Genomic DNA, 21787 nt, shown 5'->3' on the forward strand with positions numbered 1-21787 from the left:
CTAGCAACCACACAGAGAAAGTGGATAGGAATTAAGAAGACCAGTTACAAGAGCAAAAAAAAGGATTTGATGAAGACAAGGAGACCTCAACTCCTGTCTGTTTTCTTGACCATGATGAACATAAAAAAACACTGGAAGGACAATAATACATAGTATGTATAAGGCCACCATCTATAAGGTGAGCATCTATATAAAATACATTAATGTGCTAAATATAAGATACACTAGGGGAGTTTCATAAGGTCATATGAAAATGCTTATAAACTTAGATACACTGAGTGGAGATAATATGGATTGTAATCTGTGTTATCAGACCTACCTTATCAGAGCAGTTGACTTTAGCACCATTTTGCAGTAAAAGATGCACTATATCTGCATGGCCTCTCCCTGCTGCCCAGATGATTGGGTAAACACTGTACTGCTGGGATAGATAGGTAAGTAGGTAGGTAGGCGGGTAGGGAGAAAGGGAGGAAGGGAGAGAGAGAAGGAAAGAGGCAAGAGAAGAAAGGAAGAAAAAAGACAGAAAGAAAATCTTTTAGGCTGGTATCCGCAGACGCATTTGCTAAGTAAATGTCAAAGGGAGCAATACAAAGCAAGAATTAAAAAAAAAAAATCAAGTTACAGACCACTTTCCACTTCAATTTCATTGCCATTGACATAAACGGTTTGCCAGCCACTTTTTATGCCTCTGGACCTCAGTGGCAAGGTGTTATTCCAGTTATAATACATTTAGTGTCAAGGTGGGTCCCTTTTGAAATGCATGAAGCTCAGCAGACCAGAGTTGGAGCCTCATTGTTTTACAGGTTGGGCATTCTAGGTAACGCTTCCTGGATGTGTTAGTTTTGTAAACTTTTGCCTTGTTTCCCTTTATTTCTGTGAGATAAGGCTTGCAAGCATAATTATGGCTTGCCTGTGTGATAGTGAGGGAGCCCTGATGGGTTTGTTTTGGAAAGGTACCCACAGTAAATCTCTCTCTAGGTCCCACTGGCATACTGTCATGCCACAGATCAGTAGTGCCACAGCGCCACTAGTCTCACTGGCAGATTGTATTGCCAGATTGCATTTCTCAAAATACATACTACCAACCAAAAATTTTTAAACACACTCAGTAATTACGCATCCCAATACTGAAAGCACATGATATTAAAAAAATTTTTTAAAGAAAAATTTGGCAACGAAAGGGCTGAAAACAACTAATACTCATCACATATCACTGACAACTAAGGATGCACTCAACTTTAAATAAATGTACATTACGAACACATTTCTTTTTATAGATTCAACACATTTAATGGGATTAGCCAATAGGCAAGACTAATACAAGGAGTGTGAAATCTTTCTTATACAGTCCTTCCATTAACTTTAATAAAACACTCCCTCAATATTCATTCTGAGATAGAGTCTTAGGCAAAGTACTGCATGTACACTTTCAGAATGTACAGAAAAATGGCATGTTACTTGGTAAATGCCTAGACAAATGTCTCTTTTCTTTAAAGTTCAGATTAAGAATGCATTGCCACGTAAAACAGGCAAGATAACTAAGGATTTCAAATTTTCCTTTTGAAATATTATATAATTATAGTTAACATTATAAGCTCTAAGAGCTGCCTTTATATTGACAAATTTGAGAAATAAACTTAGTTTGAGAAAAATTTCTCATCATTGGGTTCTGAAATCACATTCTACATTATTATCTTTAATAAAATGCAAATAACATCTATCTACTACAAAGTCTAAAGTATAATCACGGTTAAGTGTTCCCTAAGACAACGTAGTGCTTACATTACAAATGAGTTTTTTGTTAACGCTTACCAGACCAGTGACACTTGGATTGGCACCATGAGAAAGAAGCAACTGTACTACGTCGGTGCGGCCCTTATAGCATGCCCACATGAGAGCTGTCCACCCTCCCTAAAGAAAAAAAGAGGGGAGGAAAATAAAACTTTGGATCTTCTCCAAGCATAAAAATGCCACTAATGAAGTTCTTGCTGTGAATATTCTTCATAAAACTACAGTTTTATGAAGGCAATACTATATACTTTTAAATTTCCAAAATCTGCAGAGAAAAATACAATAGTATACGAAATAAGCCAAATCTCTTAATTCCACGAAGGATTACTCTAAAGTTTAAACTATATATGAAAGTCAAAATAGGGAATATTCATAATGAACTCTTCCAAATTCCTAAAACCTATTTTGGTTATATAAAACTTTTTCTTCAGACTAGATTTCTCTTCCTTGTATGAGTGTAGACATGATCCAAAGAGAGATTCAAGTGATCATATTTAGCTCCTGCATTAAACACATCCTTTTAAATCCTAGCTCATTATAGTACCTCTTGCAAAATTGGGGAGGATGCTCAGACAATGATCTCTCGATTCTCACTTTCATGAGTGGAAAAGTATGAATCAACAGCGTGATACTTTCTATTTTCTAAACTACAGAAGCAATCTTCTCTTCAACTACGACACAATTCAATACAAATGACTAATGCCATCAAATCACACTGAGGGATAAATGTTTTGGGCTTTTTTCCTAATTAATACTTGGACAAATTCACATCTGGTCTTGAGAATATAAATCCCTTTATCCTTCTCTTCCTGTTTCGTCATCTCTAAAAAAGGAATAAAAATATATATATATAATTGACCTACTCTGGAAAAGGCAAATGACACAGAGAGGAAACAGATCGCGGTCACCATGGGTTGGAGAGTGGGTAGAGGGCTTCATTACAAAGGAGAACATGAGGGAGCTACTGAAGTGATGGGATTGTCCGCGTGGAGCTGCCATGGTGGATACAAAACTATGCATTTGTCAAAACCCATAAACTATACATTGCACAAAGTGAATTTAACTGTATGTAAATGTTTTAAAATCAACCAGGCTATGGAGAAGAAAAACAGAATACAGACTGGGGCAAATGAATCTAACTGTATTACAACTGAATTGCAAAACCACACAATTACTTAGAAGTTGACCTAAGTAACTGTGGAAAGCAGTAGTTTTCCTGGATACTGTAATGCTAAAGCAAAAAGAACTGTACACACTTTTAAAAAATAGGTAGAATACAGTTCCCTATGTCTTCCTATAAAAATGAGTATACCACTTTGCCAAGTTTTGAGAATAAATATAACATTATGGAGGTAAAACTACTATGTAAATTATAATACACTACTAAAATACAAGATGGTAGAATACTGCAGTTTTTGTTTTTGTTTTTTAAGTCAGACAACTTGTACCTTACAAAGCAGGCCATCAGTTAGTAATATATGTATGTTTCATACATCAAGGCAGATAATTTCTTCCCTCTCTTCTACTGTTAAAGTTAACTTTTTAAAAAAGGTTAGACATTTTACAGAATAAATTCACCAGAAACAATCCCTTTTTTCACTTCCACGCTTTAACCAGATGGCAAGTTCAAAAGCCAGCCAAGTGATAATTAAGAATTGTATCTTGTTAAGCCTGTGATGTGTATAAACAGCATGTCTGAGCAGAATTACATTTTAAAAATGAATTTATAATTATCACCCTGAAAATTATAACTTTAAACAGTTAAATAGTTTTTAGAAGTATACCAAGTCCCTTGTAAAGTCCTATCTAAAGGAAACAATTTTTTTTCCCGAAGTTCTGAAACACTGATACAAATTTAAAAGAGCAAGGAGTTGTTTTTAACAATATTTTAGAGTTGTGTATGCAGAAATAAACTTAAAATGATGACCAAAAATATTCTAAAAGAGATACATTATATCACCTGGGTTTTAAAGCATTCTTGAGAGTCACTTCAACGCCTAGTTCCAAATCCTAAAGATAGTCACACATCAAAATACACAATTTTGCACACATCTCTTACTGTTAATAAGATCTCAGCTAACCAATAAGCTATCATAAGGTGTGCACGTACCATATCTCGGTGCTCCAAATTAACCCCACATTTGAGCAGTTCTTCCACAATATGGACATGCCCTTCTTTTGAAGCCGATATAAGTGCTGTCCAGTTATCCTTGAACACACATACAAGAATGTTACCATGTCAAAGCCAAAAATGACATTTCAAGGTGAGGAAAAATAAATTTGAATCTACATACCAAATGATCGTACCAAGTCGACATGATCTGACCCACACTAAACTACTCTAAAATAACCTCACACAGAAATTCTCTTCAGAATTTATCCGTGGACTTGTATTACTACTACTAGTGCAGAACAGTTTCACAACTGTTTGTTCAGTCCTTTCACTGGACGTCTAATCACAGACTGTAATTTTTAAAAAGGAGGAAAGATGACTATCAAAACCTTAAAGCTAATCCTTGTGGCTAGTGGCCACTACTGTAAATTGAAATTAAAGAGCCTGTAATCAGATTAAAGAGCATATTCACAGCTTCTTGAACTAGAGTGATCCCTGTACCATGAGTTTAGAAACTATGTGATAAAGAACAGAAGTATTCTCTTTTATTTTTTAAATAAAGAATACAGGCATCCTACCCTAGCTTTTATTCATGTATAACTTAATTCAAATGATCATTCAATTCAATACAAAATATTCGACTGTGTGGCCTTCTAAAAAAATTCCAGGAAAATGAGAAGCAACATAAGCCCCTTAGAACAGTGATTTATCACTCAGAAGTGGTATCAGAAGGTAACACATCTTTCCAGACATTATCATATATAACGATATTTATACTAAGTTACCATTATGAGAAGTTATTTAACAACAGGACATAGAGATAGAGAGATTTTCTAGACAGGCACTTAATTTTATGTATATGTGCTCCCTATTCAGCCAATGCCATCTATATATATAAAAAACATGAAGAGTTGAAACCCTGCTGTAAAAGCAGAAATTTCTCTCTTGCATTAACCCTTTAAAAGGTGATTTAGCACATTAGGCAAAGCTGAGACAGATCTGAAAGCATACTTTGTAATCTATTACTTCTGAATTACTTCTTATAAATAAAGAAGTAGCAAAGCTGATGAAAAGAAAAAGACAAAGAAGTAAATTATTTTAATATATACCAAATCTTCCAGATTGCAATTAGCTCCATTCTTAATTAATTCTTTCACTATTTCCAGGTTGCCTTGTTCAGCAGCTATCATCAACGGAGTCTGGCCACACTAGAGAATATAAGAGGCACAGGTAACTTGTCAAGATGCTGTACTTTTACCAAAACACCACAGTTAAATATATGACACGTACAATTTCATGAAGGAATGCTAAGCACTAGTTGTTTACTAATTTAGAAACAGTTTTGAAACCTTAAGTTTTCATACTAATAATTTAAAAGCCAAAGAGAAAATGAAACATAATTTTTCTTACCACAGCTCTGCAGCATTAGTAATCTGTTAGTGGCAGGGCAATTTTCACTCAAAATAAGTAACCATATACAATACCAGGATCTGGGACGTAATCACGGCAATGCATTTAAAAATCTCAGGATACCTATGGTAATCAAACTTTCTAACAACACAGGTAGACTACAATATAGAATGTGGTTTTTAATTGTTCCTATAAGATTTTTATCTAAGACAGAACTGGAGACAAAAAACAAAAACAACACAGGTGTTACACACAATACACATAGTCTTCAAGCCTTCCCTTACAACGGTCATTGATTAAACCTAAAGCCCTGTTAGTCAAATCCGGGTTTCTCAGCCTGTGTGCTAAGAATGAGTGACAGGAGTTCAGAGACAGTGACCCCTCAGCCCTGGACACAGTGGGGCAAGTCCCCTCCAGGGGCAAGGCTTGTCCATTTACCCCAGAGGGCAGTACAAACATTCTCATTCTCTGTGTCCGCCATGACATGAATCAGGTTAGGAAGCACAGGGTTAAACTGTGATGATATTTAAGGTACTAAAACATACTCAGGTATATAAGAAAAACTTTACACCAAAATTAAGTTTAATTAGGCAAACACTTATTTAAGCATCTACCTGTTGCCTGTATATCAGTGTGGGGGAAAATATGCACTTTTTTTTTAATGCCAATCTGATCACATCATTCCTCTGTTTTAAACTCTTCAAAGGTTTCCCAGGGTTCTTTTGGATAAGAACCAAAATCTTTACCATGGCTGACTAAAGCCCTGAGTGGTGAGTGGCGGAGAGGCCACAGCACCTACCTCTCAGCCTCGCCCGGTGCCGTTTCCTCTCCACTAATGCAGCCTCATGCTCTTTCCCACCTCAGGTCCTCAGACAAATGTGTCCCTCGCACCATCCAAATAATTACCACCCACCCGTCTGCTTTTGAATCAAAGAGCCTCTCCCTCACCGATCCCCTGTAAGTTTCCCTTACTACACTAATCTTTGTTTATAATTACATTTTCATTTGTGTAATTAACTGATTATTGTCTATTTCCCCTAAAGGCCTAAAACTCCATGAGGGTGGAAGCATATCTTTGTTGATTTGTTTCATACCGTTACCTCCAGTATGAGCGACAATGGTTGCCACACAGGCACTCAAATATTTGTTGAGTAAATGAGCAGGCAGTCTCAAATATAATACACAAACAAGCAAATTATTGTAATAACTGGCAAAATATGATGATGCTGTTATAAGAATAGCACAAGTGTTAAACACAAATCTGGTTTAAATGAAGTACCAAGAATAATCACACTAAATACAGACATTTGTATATAACGATGTATCCTAAATATTATAGTCACCTGTCATTCAATCAGGGTCCTTAGAGAATGAGGTTATTACGCAGAGTCTTACATGCAAACCGGCGAAAAAGCTTCTCCTTTAAGCATCAAATCTGATTAAAACTTTCACGACTATCATCACTCTAAAAAGCAATGCATACACTGCTACCTTCTTAAACCAATTACCTTAGACATTGTATTTATGATTCTGAGTCGTAACTATGACCATCAGTTATCACACCACGCACGCCTGTCAGCTCTAACTTCTGTTGGCATACCTTCTACAACATCCTTGTCCCTTCTCACTGACTGTGATAAAAAGTAAGATATCAAGGCCATTGATCTAATAAAAAAATTAAAGCCAATAAATTCTGAATCTGCAGCCCCGAGAATACATGACTTTTACCTCATAGCTTTCAAAACAGTAATTCCAAAGACTCAGAGAACTTTTCTGTTAACTTTCTGCAGTTCCAGTTGCATTTCAGGTAGTTCACAGTCAGAAGCCTGACCACCAGATAGATGTTTCTAGAATATTTGACAAATAATGTAAATGTGGTACTATTACCTACAACACAAATAAGACAACATAAACTTGATTAACTAGAAACAAGCCAAACAAAACACTTGAATAGCCATAATTTTGTCTTGCATAAATTGGTAGCTGCCTATCCAATAACCAGAGGGACATGATTTTGTTGAGGGTGGCATTGTACCTAGCTTAAAAAACAAAATTCCTTATTTTTCAGACTCACTTGCAGCTAGATATCATCATGTGACACTGCTCTGGCTTAGGCTGAAGTCACTGGCTAGGTCTCCCAGGAAAGCTCTTTAAGGGGACCAACTCAGCTGGCCTGTGCCTTTTTTCTTCTTTTGGCCTCATATGTGGATACAACGCTGGAGTTGTATCCAGATGGTTGATGTGAAGTAAAAGGCACATAGTGAGGAGTGGCCAGGAGGAAGGTGCCTGGGTCCTTCATGATATTATGGAAAAAAAAAAAAAAAATTTTTTTTTTTTTTATATTATGAAGCCACTGTTAAATATTGAACTAAAATGAATGGCTGTCCGTGCCAGGTGTAAACCTTTCTGAGAACAATAAATCAAGACGGCCACTTGTACCAGGTACAAATCTTGAGAGGACAGGGTGTTTTTCAAAACGTTCTAATGCAGGAACGTTGCCAGAAAACAGCTGGACAATGAAGGGTGTTTCTGACTCACCATATTAAAAAAACAGACAAGTATATTACAAAACAATGACAGAAAGACCACTGCTTTAAGACCCTTCTTTCAATTAACAACATACCTAAGAGTCAGTCACTGTAACCTCCCTACTGGAAACCCCTAACTGCTGTTAAAAACCCTGCATGTGCACTGTCTGAACGAGTCCCTTCCCATCTTGGGGTTTAATGCTCCATGTTCTCCAATAGCTTATTACTCAATAAACCCTGTTAAGTCTAACTCACTGGTTAAATTTTTCTTTCCACACTACCACATCCATCTTGGAATGGCTCCTTCAGCTTGTCATGTGAGAAAACTAAAATCCTCAATTTGTCTAAGCCACTACTTCAGGAGCTATTACTTGTTGTCGAATGCAATTCTTAAGTGATAGACCTTTTAAAGCCACACTACCAAATAAGACAAATGATTTTCGAGAAAAGTCACCATGAAGTTTTATTAGATCTTCAAAGATAAAAGAGTAGTCACCTTTATAAACTGAGTCTTTTAACAAAATAGATCCTATCCATTCTAATAGTTCTTGCTTAATCAATTTAGTGACTACACTGACAACCTAAAAACATTAAATAGTTATAGAAGCAAAAAAGGGGGAGGGGGAAATCCAAATGGCTTTAATATTTCTATAAAAGTGCAATTTTATCCAAAGTTATAGAATCAAGAGGCTAAAAAAAGGTATTGACAAAGCTATTTTATCCTTGACCTTCACGTTCAGCCATAATAGAACAATCCTAGATAGTTCCAAATTACTGTAAAATTGCAACTTAAAATTGGTACAGTGTTAAACTAGATATAATAATATTCATTTAGTACGTTATGCATGATGCCAAGCTAAGCCCTCATCAAATATGCTTCACTCTTCATAGCAATAAAACTAATATAATTTTATGCTTATTGATGTGATATATTTCTCCCTTCAATGAAGCTACTTTCTCAATATTCCCTAAGGTCTACGAAGCAAAACTTAAATCTTTTTAAGTTTACTTTAAAAAAAAAAATCACTTAATTATACCAAATATGCTAACAAATACTAAAAAGTAACTACTTCTATAATTCTTTTATAACAATGAACAAACCTCCAATTATAAATTTTATTCCTTATCTAGTTATAACATTTCCTGACTATTTGTAATGATAAAAATAAATAAATAGAAGGGTATAATTAAGTTAATTAACCAAAATACATTTTGTTCAATTATAGAGCCATTGCAAATACAGGCATTGTAATTAAATGAACTTTATTCTGAAGACTCAAAGTAAGGCAGTAGAGTATAAACAGATTATAGTCTGCTTGAAGTCAAAAAGAACAGGGTTTAAATTTGGACTCCACCAGATAATATCTTAGATAGGAAACTGAGGAATTACCTGTAATTCAGTATTATTTTTTATAGAGCTGTTCTGCAAATTAAATGAGCTGAGATACACAAAATACCACAGTGCATAATTAATACTCAAAAAAAAACATTAGCTAAAGGAAGGCATATGCAAGTAAACCCACATTCATGTACAGGTGTTACCTGTAGGCATATGTATATTCATGTTAGTGTGCACTACATATGCATATATGTAATAAAGCACACGGGGGCACAGTTACGGAGATGTCCTAGACATATCCAAACAACTCACAGGATTGGTTTACTCGGTTAAAAGGCTTAGGACCACAGTCTCGTGGGACTACTTAGTCAACTGGCATAACATAGTTTATAAATATAATGTTCTACATACTAGTTTGGTGAGTAGGATCTGGGGTCTTAAAAGCTTGGGAGTGCTCATCTAAGATACAACTATTGGTCTCTACTTGTCTGGAGCAAAAGACAACAAAGGAAATCAAAGGCTCAAAGAAGAAACTAGTCCATAGGACTAACAACCCACACGAACCATGGCCTCTTCTAACCTGAGATTAGAAGAACTTGATGGTGTCCAGCTACCACTACTGGCCATTCTGACGAGGGACAGAATAGAAGGTCCCAGATAGAATGGGAGAAAAATGTAGAACAAAATTCTAATTCCTAAAAAAACCCAGACCTACTATACCAGTAAGAGACTAGAGGAACCCCCAAGATTATCACCCTAAGATACCCTTTCAACTTGGCTAAAGCTATTTCTGGAGGTCACCTTTCAGCCAAATAACAGATTGGCTTATAACACCTCTGAGTAATGTGTTCTCTTAAACAATCAACTATATGAGACCAAATGGTCAACATTTACCCAAAAGCTAAAGATGAGAAGATAAGGAGGGAAAGGGAAGCTAGATCAAAGGAAACAGAATAAACAGAATGGACATAATGAGAATGCTGACACATTATGAAAATTCTAACCAACGTCATGGAACAATGTATATAAAAATTGTTAAATGGGAACCTAATGTGCTGTGTAAACTTTCATCTAGAACACAATAATTTTTTTTTTTAAAATGACCTATGAGTCTGAATTGACTTGACGGCACACAACAACAACATTATTCGGTAATAAAACTTTTGTATCGAGACTTCTTTAATGAGAGAGTTTAACGTTCAACGAAATTAGGTCTGCCACGTCCAAAAATATATATATATTTTTTTAAGTAATAATTGTTGATTCGGCAGCTTTAAAAACATTCCTAAATAAAATTCTTTACAAGTCTACATACACACAGAGACGTACACACACACATACACACATTTTGAATGGCTAGATAACATAAGTCACTCCTCATTCATCTCATCCACAGATAAAACAAAAAGCAAAAACATTCCGTTGTACTGAAAATACAGTTGTAAGAAACAGGGTTATCTTCCTTAAGTTTTAAAAAACACACACATACTTTGCACTTAAAACAATTCATACAAAAAGTTTATTTGTTTCTAAATTGTCACAGCCAATAATTTTCAGTTTGTTCATTATTTACTCATACTGTTAAGCAGAAGTAACTAATTTAACAAAAACAGCAACTATACACTTCTCTGGCTTATTAAACAGAACCCATGGACCTATTTAACTGTCTCTGAAAGATACATGGCACTTAAAATCTTAAGGTGTATGAAATGAACAACCAAGGAGACAGCTGGGGCACCATGAAAGAAAACATTTCAAAAAAAAAATCCTAATTTTATCTGGTTAATCTATTTATAGGAAGATTGGGTCTAGATACTCTCTTATGCTTTCTAGAAGCACTTTGAATATTAGTGATCAGACTTCTTGAATAGTGATTATTCCATGAGTACAATAAAGTCACAAATTCAATATCCAAGCATTTATATAAGTTAAAAATGCATTTAAAAAACATGAAATTTGAAATATTTTTAATTATAAGAAATTATTAAATCGTGAAGTATGTAAGTAATGCCCAATGCAACTGAGCATAAGAACTATGTATCTCTTACCTTTATCATTAGCACAAGGCAGTCAGTAATTATTTGTGAAAAAGGTTCATGTTTAGAAATTTGATCTTACCTCATTTCTCTCATCTACATCTTTGCATTTTTCAAGAAGAGCTTTCAGAGCAGGAATGTTCTCTTCTTCTACATAATTTATTACACTCTGGGATATCAGAACTGACATTTTCACAGAAAGCTTTGTTTCAGTATCTGTTAAAAGTAAATCAGATAAATACATGCAATTCGTGATTAGGAAAAAAGCTACTACTAAGTTTCTAGTTACAAATCACTAATTTGTGATTAGAAAAAAAAAACAAGTACTACTACATATATTACCATTTTTAAACTTGTATAAGTACAGGTTTCCCCCACTATCCAAAAGTAGAGTGTTTCCTATGAAACCTTTCGTAAGCCAAAATGGCATAAAGCGAAGACACAATTACCATTCATTTATATGGGAAAAACTTCTGAGCACTCCCAGACCCCAAAAGTAACCTACCAAATCGTAGCAAGTAACACATAATACCCTTACGAGCTCTCTTAGCCTTTTCTGATACCTTAGGACACATCTTACCAACAGACGCACAAAATAAATCGAGATAAAGCACAAATGCTCACGCAGTTCAAAGCTATGGCAGCCTGATGCTGAGATGCTGACTGTAGTTCCCAGGGAAGGAGTTTGGCAACACCACTTTCGCTGCTCAGGGTGTGCGCTGCCTCTTTAACGGCTCACTGCAAAACAAACCCTGAACACTATCTCCGCTTTTTGCCTTTTTTCAAAAAACCAAAAATCCTATTAGGATTTCTTTTGGTTAGTGAAAACAGTACTAATGTAGGTCTTTCGTAAAAGCAAAGTGGAGTAAAGTGAACTTCGAAAATCGGAGGATACCTGTACACCTCCCTGGCAGCAGTAAAAACATGACCCATGGCTCGGCTATTAAAGTGCCCACCCACCCCTCTCTTCTCAAGACCCATGGTTATCTTAATCTTAACTCATCCGAAATCCGAACCCCAGTCCATACCCCAAGGCTTCCTCACTTCCCCTTCCACCAAATAAAAGGCAGTCCTCCACTGCTTCTCCTGTTGTCTTCTCCATCTCAGGAAATGGCAGCTCCAGCTCCATCCTTTTGAGGCCCAAAATCTTGGAATTATGCATGATTTGTCCCTTTCTCTCATACCCTACAATCAATGTATCAGCAAATACTTTTGGCTGTACATATAAAATACATTTCATAGCTGGCTACTACTCGCCATCTCCATCACTACCACCCTGTTCCGAACATCATCACCTCTAATCTGGATTACCCGTGATAGCTTCCTAACCAGTCTCCTGGCTTCCATCTTTGCCTTCCATACAGTTTATCCTCCACAACACAGCCACAGCCACAGGGATCTTTTGAAAACTTAAATTGGATCAGAATTTCTTAAACTTTAACATACATCAAAATCACCTGGAGGCTTGTAAAACACCGATTTCTGGGCCCCACCCTCAGAGATTCTGATTCTGTAGCTCTAAACTGTGGCCCCTGAATTTACACCTTTAACAAGTTCCCAGGTGATGCTGATGCTGCTGGCAGAATACCCACAGTTGGAATAGTACCGAGTCAGAGGACATCCTTCCGTTGCTCAAAACCCTCTCCTGGCTCCTCAAAGCATTCAAAGTAAAATCAAGTATTTCTAACTTGGCCTAACCAAAAACCAACTTGTTGCCATTGAGTTGATTCTGACTCACAGAGACCCTATAGGACAGAGTAGAACTGCCCCCATAGGGTTTCCAAGGAGTGGCTGGTGGATCTCAACTGCCAACTCTCGGTTAGCAGCCAAGTCTTAACCACTGCACCACCAGGGCCTAGACGACCATAACTGAATGGTCTCCTGTTATATCTCTGACCTTCATCTCCTACCACTCTCCCCTCACCCACTTAACTGCCTGCTGTTGCCTGAACGTGCCAATTGCTGTCTGACCTTGGGGCCTCTGCTCTAGCATTTCCATCTGCCTAGACTTCTCTCCCACCAGATATGCACGTGGATCACTTTCTCCCTTCCTTCAGGCCACTTTATTAGAAAAGTCTAGCCTGACCATCTGATATGAAACAGCAGCAACCCCACACATACTCCACAACACTCCTAGCACTCTCGTCCTCCTAGCCCTGCTGTATTGTTCTCCATAGCATTTATCATCAGAAATACAACATACTGTTTGTGTACTATCTGCCACAACTAGAATGTAGGTTCCAAAAGAGCAGGAACTTCATTTTATCCATTGCTAATAGCCTTTTTTTTTTTTTTTAATAGCCTACGGGGTGGTCCAAGAGATAGAAATGAGCTGTGGATAATTCCAAAGCTTTGCCCTTGGAAGAATGGAGCTGGAGCTGCAATCTGCAGAGAAGTACACCAAGGTCCACCCCTAAGAAAGGATTTTTCATTGAGTCAGTCAGCAAATATTTATTCAGCACCACTCTGTCAGCTCTGGGGATACAGCAGTGGTATCTACAAGATTAAATTTTCACTCAGTAAACAGCTACGATCACAGTATTTTCTTCACCAACAGACTTAAGCCCATGGAGGAAGAATGAAGAGAACTTGAAGATGGGTCAAAAGGAATGACCCAAACTAAAACAGAAAAAAAAAGGAGAGCTGAAAAATAGAATAGAACAAAGTATCCAAGGACTGGGGGACATTCAAAAGGTATACCATCCGTGCAACTGGAATTCCAGAAGAGAACGAGACAGAGCCAGAGCAGAAAAATATTTGAAGTCAAATATTTAAATAGCTGCTTAAAAACTATACAAAAATAATGAAAGACATCACACCACAGATCCAAGAAGCTCAGAAAACCCAAAATAGAATATAAAATAATAAAAAATAAATAAAACAAACGCATCTCTAAAAACCAACCAAACCCATTGCTGTTGAGTCCATTCCCTCTCAGGGCGACCCCGTGTGTTACAGAGTAGAACTGCTACATAGAGTTTTCTCAGCTGTAATCTTTACGGAAGCAGATTGCTAGGTCTTTCTTCCACAGCGCCACTTGGTGGGTTCAAACTGCCAACTTTTTGGTTAGTAGTCAAGTACACACTGTTTGTACCCTGCAGGACCTCCCTAGGAAACTACCTGCACCCCACTATCAGTAAATTCTGACTCACTGTGACCCTATAGGGCAGAACAGAACTGCCCCACAGGGTTTCCAAGGAGTGGCTGGCGGATTCAAGCAGCCAACCTTTTGGTGAGCAGCCGACCTCTTAACCACTGCGCCACCAGGGTTCCCCCTAGGAAACTAATACAGGTTTATTCCAGGATGCAAGGGGGCTGGTTCAATATTTTTAAAAAATCAATCAGTGTAATCTACCATATTAACAGGCTAAATCAGAAAAATCACGGGATCATAGCAAATGATGCAGAAAAAGCATAAGCATACATCAAAATCCAAAACTCATTAACAATTTTTTAAAAAAAGAAAAAACTCTCAGAAAAGAATAGAGGGGAACTTGACACAGTATCTACAAAAAAACCTACAGCTAATATTGACAGTGAAAGACTGAACACCTTCCCCGTAAAATAAGGAACAAGACGAGGATGTCCAATCTGCCACTGCTATTCAATGTAATACTGGAAGTCATAGCCATCACAATAAAAAAGGAAGCCAAAGGCCTACAAACAAAAGGAAGAAATATAATCCCACTGTACCAGAAACCTTGATGCTAGAGTAGTTAAGCACTTATGGCTGCTAACCAAAAGGACAGCAGTTCAAATCCACCAGGAGCTCCTTGGAAACCCTAGGGGGCAGTTCTGCTCTGTCCGATAGGGTCCCTATGAGTTGAAATCGACTCTATGGCAAGGGGCTTTTTTTTTTTTAATGATTCATACACAGCACAACTGACTATGTAGACACCACCAAAGAATCTACCCAAAAAACAAAAAAAATTCTAGAATAAGCAAGTTTCACAGAATCACAGGATATAATGTCAATATACAAAATTCAACTGTATTTCTACATAATAAACCAGTTGCCACCAAGTCAACTCTGACTCATGGCAACTCCATGTACGTCAAAGTGGCACTGTGCGCCACTGAGTTTTCAATGGCTGCTTCTTCAGAAGAAGACTGCCAGCCCTTTCTTCCAAGGTGCCTCTGGGTAGACTCAAACCTCCAACCTTTCAGTTAGCTGCGGAGCATATTAACCACGTGTAGCACCCAGGGACTCCTTCCTATACACTGTTGTTGTTAGTTGCCATTGAGTCAATTCCAACTCATGGCGACCCCATGTGTGCAGAGCAGAACTGTTTCACAGGGTTTCGTTTTTAAGGCTGTGACCTTTCGGGAGCCGATCACCAGGCACGTCTGCCAAGGCCCTCTGGGTGGGTTCAAACTACCAACCTTCTGGCTAGTAGTGGAATACTTAACCGTTTGGGCCACCCAGAACCAAAAAAAAAAACCCGAACTTGCTGCTGTTTAGTTGATTCCAACTCATAGCAACCCAGTACAGGAACAGCTATAAACTAAGGAAAAATATATATATATACTAGGAGTGAATAATTTGACGTCAAAATTTAGGAAAAAAAGTGTCAATTACAATCACACCAAAAACTGTGAAATTATTTAGGTACAAATCCAACAAAATACGCGAAAGATCAGTATGCTGAAAACTACAAAACTCTAATGAAAGAAATCCAAGAAGACCTAAATAAACAAAGAAATATAACATATTTATAGACTGAAAGATTCCATATTGTTAAGATGTCAACAGTCCCCAAATTTAGCTATAGGTTACAATCTCAATTAAAATCCTAACAGGATTTTTTTTTTTTGTAGATTCCAACAAGCTAATTCTACAACTTATATGGAAAGGCAAAGGAACTAGGAATAGCCATGACAATTTTTTAAAAAAGAGCAAAGTTGAAGGATCCCCATTACCCGATTTCAAGACTTACTATAAAGCTATAGTATAGACATCAATGGAAATCCCTGGTGGCATAGTGGTTAAGTGCTACGGCTGCTAACCAAAGGGTTGGCAGTTCGAATCCACCAGGCGCTCCTTGGAAACTGAATGGGGCAGTTCTACTCTGTCTATAGGGTCGCTATGAGTCAGAATCGACTCGATGGCACTGGGTTTGGTTTTTTTTAGTATAGACATCAGTGGAACTGAATAAAAAAAAAAAGTCCAGAAAAAAAAAAACTACATGTGTATACGCACACCAGAAAAAAAACTACATGTGTATACACACACACACACACACACACACACAGCATGTCATTTGAGTCAAAAAAGGTGAAAAGACAATTCAATGGAGAAAGAGTAGTCTCTTCTACAAATAGTACTGCAACTGGACATCTGTTGTTGTTAGGTGCCATCAAGTCGATTCTGACTCATAGCGACCCAATGGGACAAAGTAAAGCGGTCCCACCCACAGGGTCTTCTTGGCTGTGGTCTTTATGGGAGCAGATCGCCAAGTCTTTCAACAACAGAGCCACTGGGTGGGTTTGGACCACCAATGTTTCGGTTAGCGGCCGAGTGCTTAACCACTGTGACACCGGGGCACCTCAACTGGACATCTACATGCAAATAAACAAACCTCTATCCACGCCTTGCACCATATACAGATACTATCTCCAAATAAACCTAGACATAAAATCTAAAAGCATCAAACTTCTAGGAGACAACCTCAGTGACCCTGGATTAGGCAACGACTTCTTTGCTATAAGACTAAAAGCATGGTCCACATAAGAAAAAAGCAGATAAACTGGAGTTCATCAAAATTAAAAACTTAATTGGGGTAAAGGTATACCGTACGTGGGATGGAAGTCTAAGTTCGGGGGAGAGAAGGCAGAAACTAATATGCTATATAATTCCTTGTAATGACACTCAGGGAGGGGGGAACTCTGACAGAAAACAGATCAGAGGTTGCCAGGATCTAAGGTGATCCATGAGATGATGGCAAAGCGGTACAGGGGAATCTGGGGAGCTAACCCCCTGGGCTATATCTTGATTGTGGTAGTAGTTACAAACCAGGGCTTCAAATCTGTTTGTTATGGCTCGACCCCTGCTGAGAATTTTCATTTCCTCCCCAGATACACTGAATCAGAGCCTACAGTTTAACAAGATCCCCAGGTGATTCTCATGTATAATAAATTGTGAGAATGACTGCTCTACCAGTAGTTCTCAAAACTAGCCTCTAACCAGCAGTATTAGCACCGCCTGGGAACTTGTTAGAAATGCAAATTACCTGCAGGGGTTTGAACTGAACAAACCAGTTGGAAGCCCTGGTCAAAACTCAAAACTGTACACTAAAAAGGGTGGATTTTATTGTAAACTATACCCTCTAGCTGAAAGCAAAGAATACCAAAAAGTATTTACCTGTGTTTTACTGAATACTCAAAGGCATTCGACTGTGTGGATCCCGTAACAAATTATGGGTAACATTGCGAAGAATGGGAATTCCAGAACACTTAACTGTGCTCATGAGGAACCTGTACTTAGACTAAAAGGCAGTTGTTTGAACAGAACAAACGGATACCGCGTGGTTTAAAGTCAGGAAAGGTGTGTGACAGGGTTGTATCCTTTCACCATACTTATTCAATCTCCATGCTAAGCAAATAATCTGAGAAGCTGGACTATATGAAGAACAGGGCATCGGGACTGGAGGAAGGCCCGTTAACAACCTACAATATGCAGATGACACAACCTTGCTGCTGAAAATGAGGACCTGAAGCATTCACTGTTGAAGATCAAAGACTACAGCTTTCAGGGTGGATTATACCTCACAATAAAGAAAACAAAAATCCTCACAACTCGACCAATAAGTGACATCCTGATAAACAGAGAAAGACTGAAGTTGTCAAGAATTTCATTTTACTTGGATTCATAATCAACACCCATGGAAGCAGCAGTCAAGAAATCAAATGGACACATTACATTGGGCAAATCTGCTCCAAAAGATCTCTTTAAAGTGTTAAAAAGCAAAGATGTCACCTTAAGGACTAAGGGTGCACCTAACCCAAGCAATGATGTTTTCAGTCACCTCATATGCATGTGAAAGCTGGACAATAAGGAAAATCGAAGAATCAATGCATTTGAATTATGGTGTTGGCAATTATGGGATATTGAATGTCCCCGGACTGCCAAAATGAACAAATCTGTCTTAGAAGTACAGCCAGAATGCACCTTAGAGAATGAGAGACTTAGTTTCACATACTTTGGACACGTTGTCAAGAAGGACCAGTCCCAGGAGAAGGGCATCATGCTTGGTAAAACAGAAGGTCAGCAAAAAAGAGGAAGACCCTCAACAAGATGGACTGACAGAGTGGCTGCAACAATGGGCTCAAGCATAGCAACAATTGTGAGGATGGCATAAGATCAGGGAGTGTTTTGTTCTGTTGTACACAGTGTCACTGTGAGTCGGAACCGACTTGACGGCACCTAACAAAAGATTGAATTGTGTCCCCCAAAAATATGTGTTGTAAATTCTAAACCCCTATGCCTGTGGATAAGGAGCCCTCGCAGCACAATGGTTAAGCACTTAACTGCTAGCTAACAGTTTGGTACTTAGAATGCACTCAGCATTTCTCCAGGAGAAAGACCTGGCAGTCTGCTCCAGTAAAGACTGCAGCCTAGAAAACCCTATGGGACTGTTCTACTCTTGTCACATGGGATCGCTATGAGTTGGACGGCACTTAACAAGGCATACCTAGAGATGTAATCCCTTTTGGGTATAGGACTTTCTTTGTTATGTTAATGACACCGTATCAGTAAGTGTATCTTAAGCCAACTGCCTCTGAGATATAAAAAAAGATTAGGCTCAGAGAAGGAAGCACCAAGGGAGAGGCAGATACATACCCATGAAGACCACCAAGGAACCGAGGAACAGAAGCTGAAAAGAGATAAGGATCTTCCACCTTAGGCAACAGAGAAAGCCCTCCCCTAGATTTTGGACTTTTCCCTGATTTTGGACTTCGAGGCTCCTAAACTAGGAGAAAATAGATTTCTGTTTGTTAAGGCCACTCACTTGTGATATTTACACGGAAAAAGTATAGATGGAACGTTTAGCAAAAAGTGAAAGCTGAGGCTAGAAAGTTAAAATGGTTAAACCTGTCGTTTCTTCGAAGATAAAGGCTCCTTCCTTCTTATATTCTGGAGAATCTATTACAGGGCCTGAACTAGTGAAAACATAATAAATAACTGTATCGAACTGAATAACTGCATGGGTGTACTAAAGATGCCTCTTCTGTAGGACTTTGCCTGCTCACAGCCCCTGCCACTCCCAACTGCCATGTTCTCTACCATCAGCCATAACCAGGGATGGGCATAAGCTGAGTCAATCAGATTCCTCTCCAGAACTGGGAATTAGAAACCACAGTCTGAGCCAGTCATTACAGGATGTGCATCAAATGATTCAGTTTTAAGAAAGCCAGTCAGCAGGGAGAGAACGTAAAAGATATAAACAGAGAAAAAGGCTCCTTATAATTAAGAGGATAAATTTGGCCCCTGAGACAGATGCAGAAAGCAAAGCCGCTTTGGATTCTCATTCCCATTCAGTCCCATAAGCCTCTTTTTCCCAGAGGTTAAAAAAGTAAGTTTCTGTTCTTTGTCTTCAAACAGCCCTGAATGATACAGTAGTAGATAAAGTAGAGAAATCGACAGTTGAGCAGAAAGAGGATGAAACATTCATACATGTATCCTAGAAAAATTAATCTCCCAGCAGCTTAAGTGGCCAACTTGGAAAACACAAAGAAATTAGAACCCTGGATACCAGTCAGGGAGCCCACGGGACAGGCAACCAGGTGGGGGGAATTAAGAACAAATGAGCAATACTAAGTTGAACAACACAGAATCTCTTGTTTTTGATCTACCAAAATATCCAGAAGAGATATTCTGGATGTAGAAACAAAAGAAGCCATGTGACTAATTAGAGATGGAAAGGTCAAAGATGACTAGATGCCAAGTGGAGGTCGCTGGAAGATGGCGTTGCCATTGAGAAAACAGAAAGTTGACTTTTTCTCTGTAGAGTTAACACCCCCTCCCTCCCATCACCCAACATGGGTGAATGGGGTTGTGGGGTTCTTTAGACGACTTAATTTGAAGAGCTAAAAAAAACCCGGGTTGGAATAACCTACCCAGCATTTGGAAAAACAGGCCTGGAAATCATTCACACAAAGGTAGCTGTAGAACAAGGATTCTCAACTTGGCGGGCGTCCAGAATTATTTGAGAACCTATTCCCGGGAATTTGATTCTGTAGATCTGGGGTGGGACCCCGAAACTGACATTTTAACAAGCACCTCAAAATGATTCTGATGAAAGTAGTCCACGCTAGTAAAGATGGAGGAGAACAAAGAACACAACGTTCCCGCAGCATTTTTCAACCCTGGCTTCATACCTTGATCCCCTAAGGTGCTTTGAAAAAAAAAATGCAGACGTCTGGCCTTCAGTGTTTTCTACGTGGTGGCAGGGATCAATTAGAATCACCCCGAAGGGGTGATTCCTGAGCCACACCCCAGGTAAATGAATGGTAATCTCTGAAGGTAGGGCTAAGAAAGCTACCTTTTTCTTTCTTTTTTTTTTTTTTTAACAATCGCTTCTAGTGAGCAGAGATGGCTTCATAAACAGTTATCAATAAGAAAATATTCTGCATTGGTTTAAACCTTTTTATATATCACAACTCAAAAGAAAAAAATATCCAACATTACTGGCTGACAAAAAAAAAATCGTTTCCTATAAAGAAATCATATTCCTGATTTAACGAAGCTCGGTAATCAATGACTGCTATTTTGCGAGGCATTTAGAAGCCCGCCACAATGCAATGCAGCAAGGAAGCCCCATATGAACCCGAAGCTAGAGAATAACATACAACCCAACCCAGGAAGACAAACCTAAAGCTCCTGCCTCAGAGCTACCAGCTACAGGGATACTCGAGGTAGTGAGTGTGCCAGCGGCTGCTTGGTAAAAGGAAAAAAAAAAAATCATTCTCACAAGCATCCTCCGCAGCCCGAGGCGCTCACTCGCCCCAGTGGAGAATGACTACTGGAGAAACCAAGTTCCAGAAACCTGCAGCCGGTTCCTCCCCGCTGTTGTTTACCTTCCTGGTGCCCCAGAAAACGCTGACTCGCCTAGTGAACCGAACCCCGAGGCTCCAGAGCGCCAGCAGGGTCCCTCCCCTCGGCGTCCTCCCCACCCAGACTGCCCACCGCCGCCGCAGCCTCCCAGCCACCCGCCGAAGGCACCGTCCGCCGATCTCCACACTGACCGTCCCGCGACCTCGCCCGAGGATGGCGGCCTCCGGCACAGGGCGGAAAGGGCCCTCTCTGCCGTAGGCGTTGTCAGAGAACGCGAAACGCGAAACGCGAAAGGGAGAGCCGACGGCCTCAACAGTGTCGCTTCAGCCACACCCGGCAGCCATCTTCCTCTTTCTCCCGGAGCTGACGGGTCACGTGACCGCCGGGCCGGGCCGGGTCAGGCGTCACCTGGTCCCGCCGCTTGCGGGGCGGGCGGAGGAAGGACCCGTGAAGGAGGCCGAGCGGGCAGGGGGCCGCCGACTGCCTCTCGGCGGAGGTGGGAGAAGGGTGGAGAGC

The 21787-nt window shown here is 39.1% G+C and overlaps 1 protein-coding gene across 12 annotated transcripts in view; it reads right to left on the minus strand.

Moving 5' to 3' along the window:
- The window catches only part of KIDINS220 (kinase D interacting substrate 220), a 128843-nt gene extending 107266 nt beyond the window's left edge, over positions 1 to 21577 (minus strand). For 8 of the 12 annotated variants that reach the window (XM_064295006.1, XM_064295002.1, XM_064295003.1 and 5 more), the window contains exons 1-6: positions 21463 to 21577; positions 11300 to 11433; positions 5014 to 5112; positions 3902 to 4000; positions 1813 to 1911; positions 320 to 421 (exon numbers count right to left, since the gene is read on the minus strand). In XM_064295006.1, coding sequence (XP_064151076.1) covers positions 320 to 421; positions 1813 to 1911; positions 3902 to 4000; positions 5014 to 5112; positions 11300 to 11407 — 507 coding nt within the window. In that variant the 5' untranslated portion in view covers positions 11408 to 11433; positions 21463 to 21577. Of the gene's footprint in view, positions 1 to 319; positions 422 to 1812; positions 1912 to 3901; positions 4001 to 5013; positions 5113 to 7042; positions 7162 to 11299; positions 11434 to 21462 lie in introns of those variants that run through there. The other 4 variants (XM_064295005.1, XM_064294999.1, XM_064294996.1 and 1 more) reach the window with 2 other exon arrangements.
- Positions 21578 to 21787: the final 210 nt, after the last annotated feature.

This window comes from Loxodonta africana, chromosome 12 (genome assembly GCF_030014295.1).
Source record: "Loxodonta africana isolate mLoxAfr1 chromosome 12, mLoxAfr1.hap2, whole genome shotgun sequence".
Taxonomy (NCBI): Eukaryota; Metazoa; Chordata; class Mammalia; order Proboscidea; family Elephantidae; genus Loxodonta; species Loxodonta africana.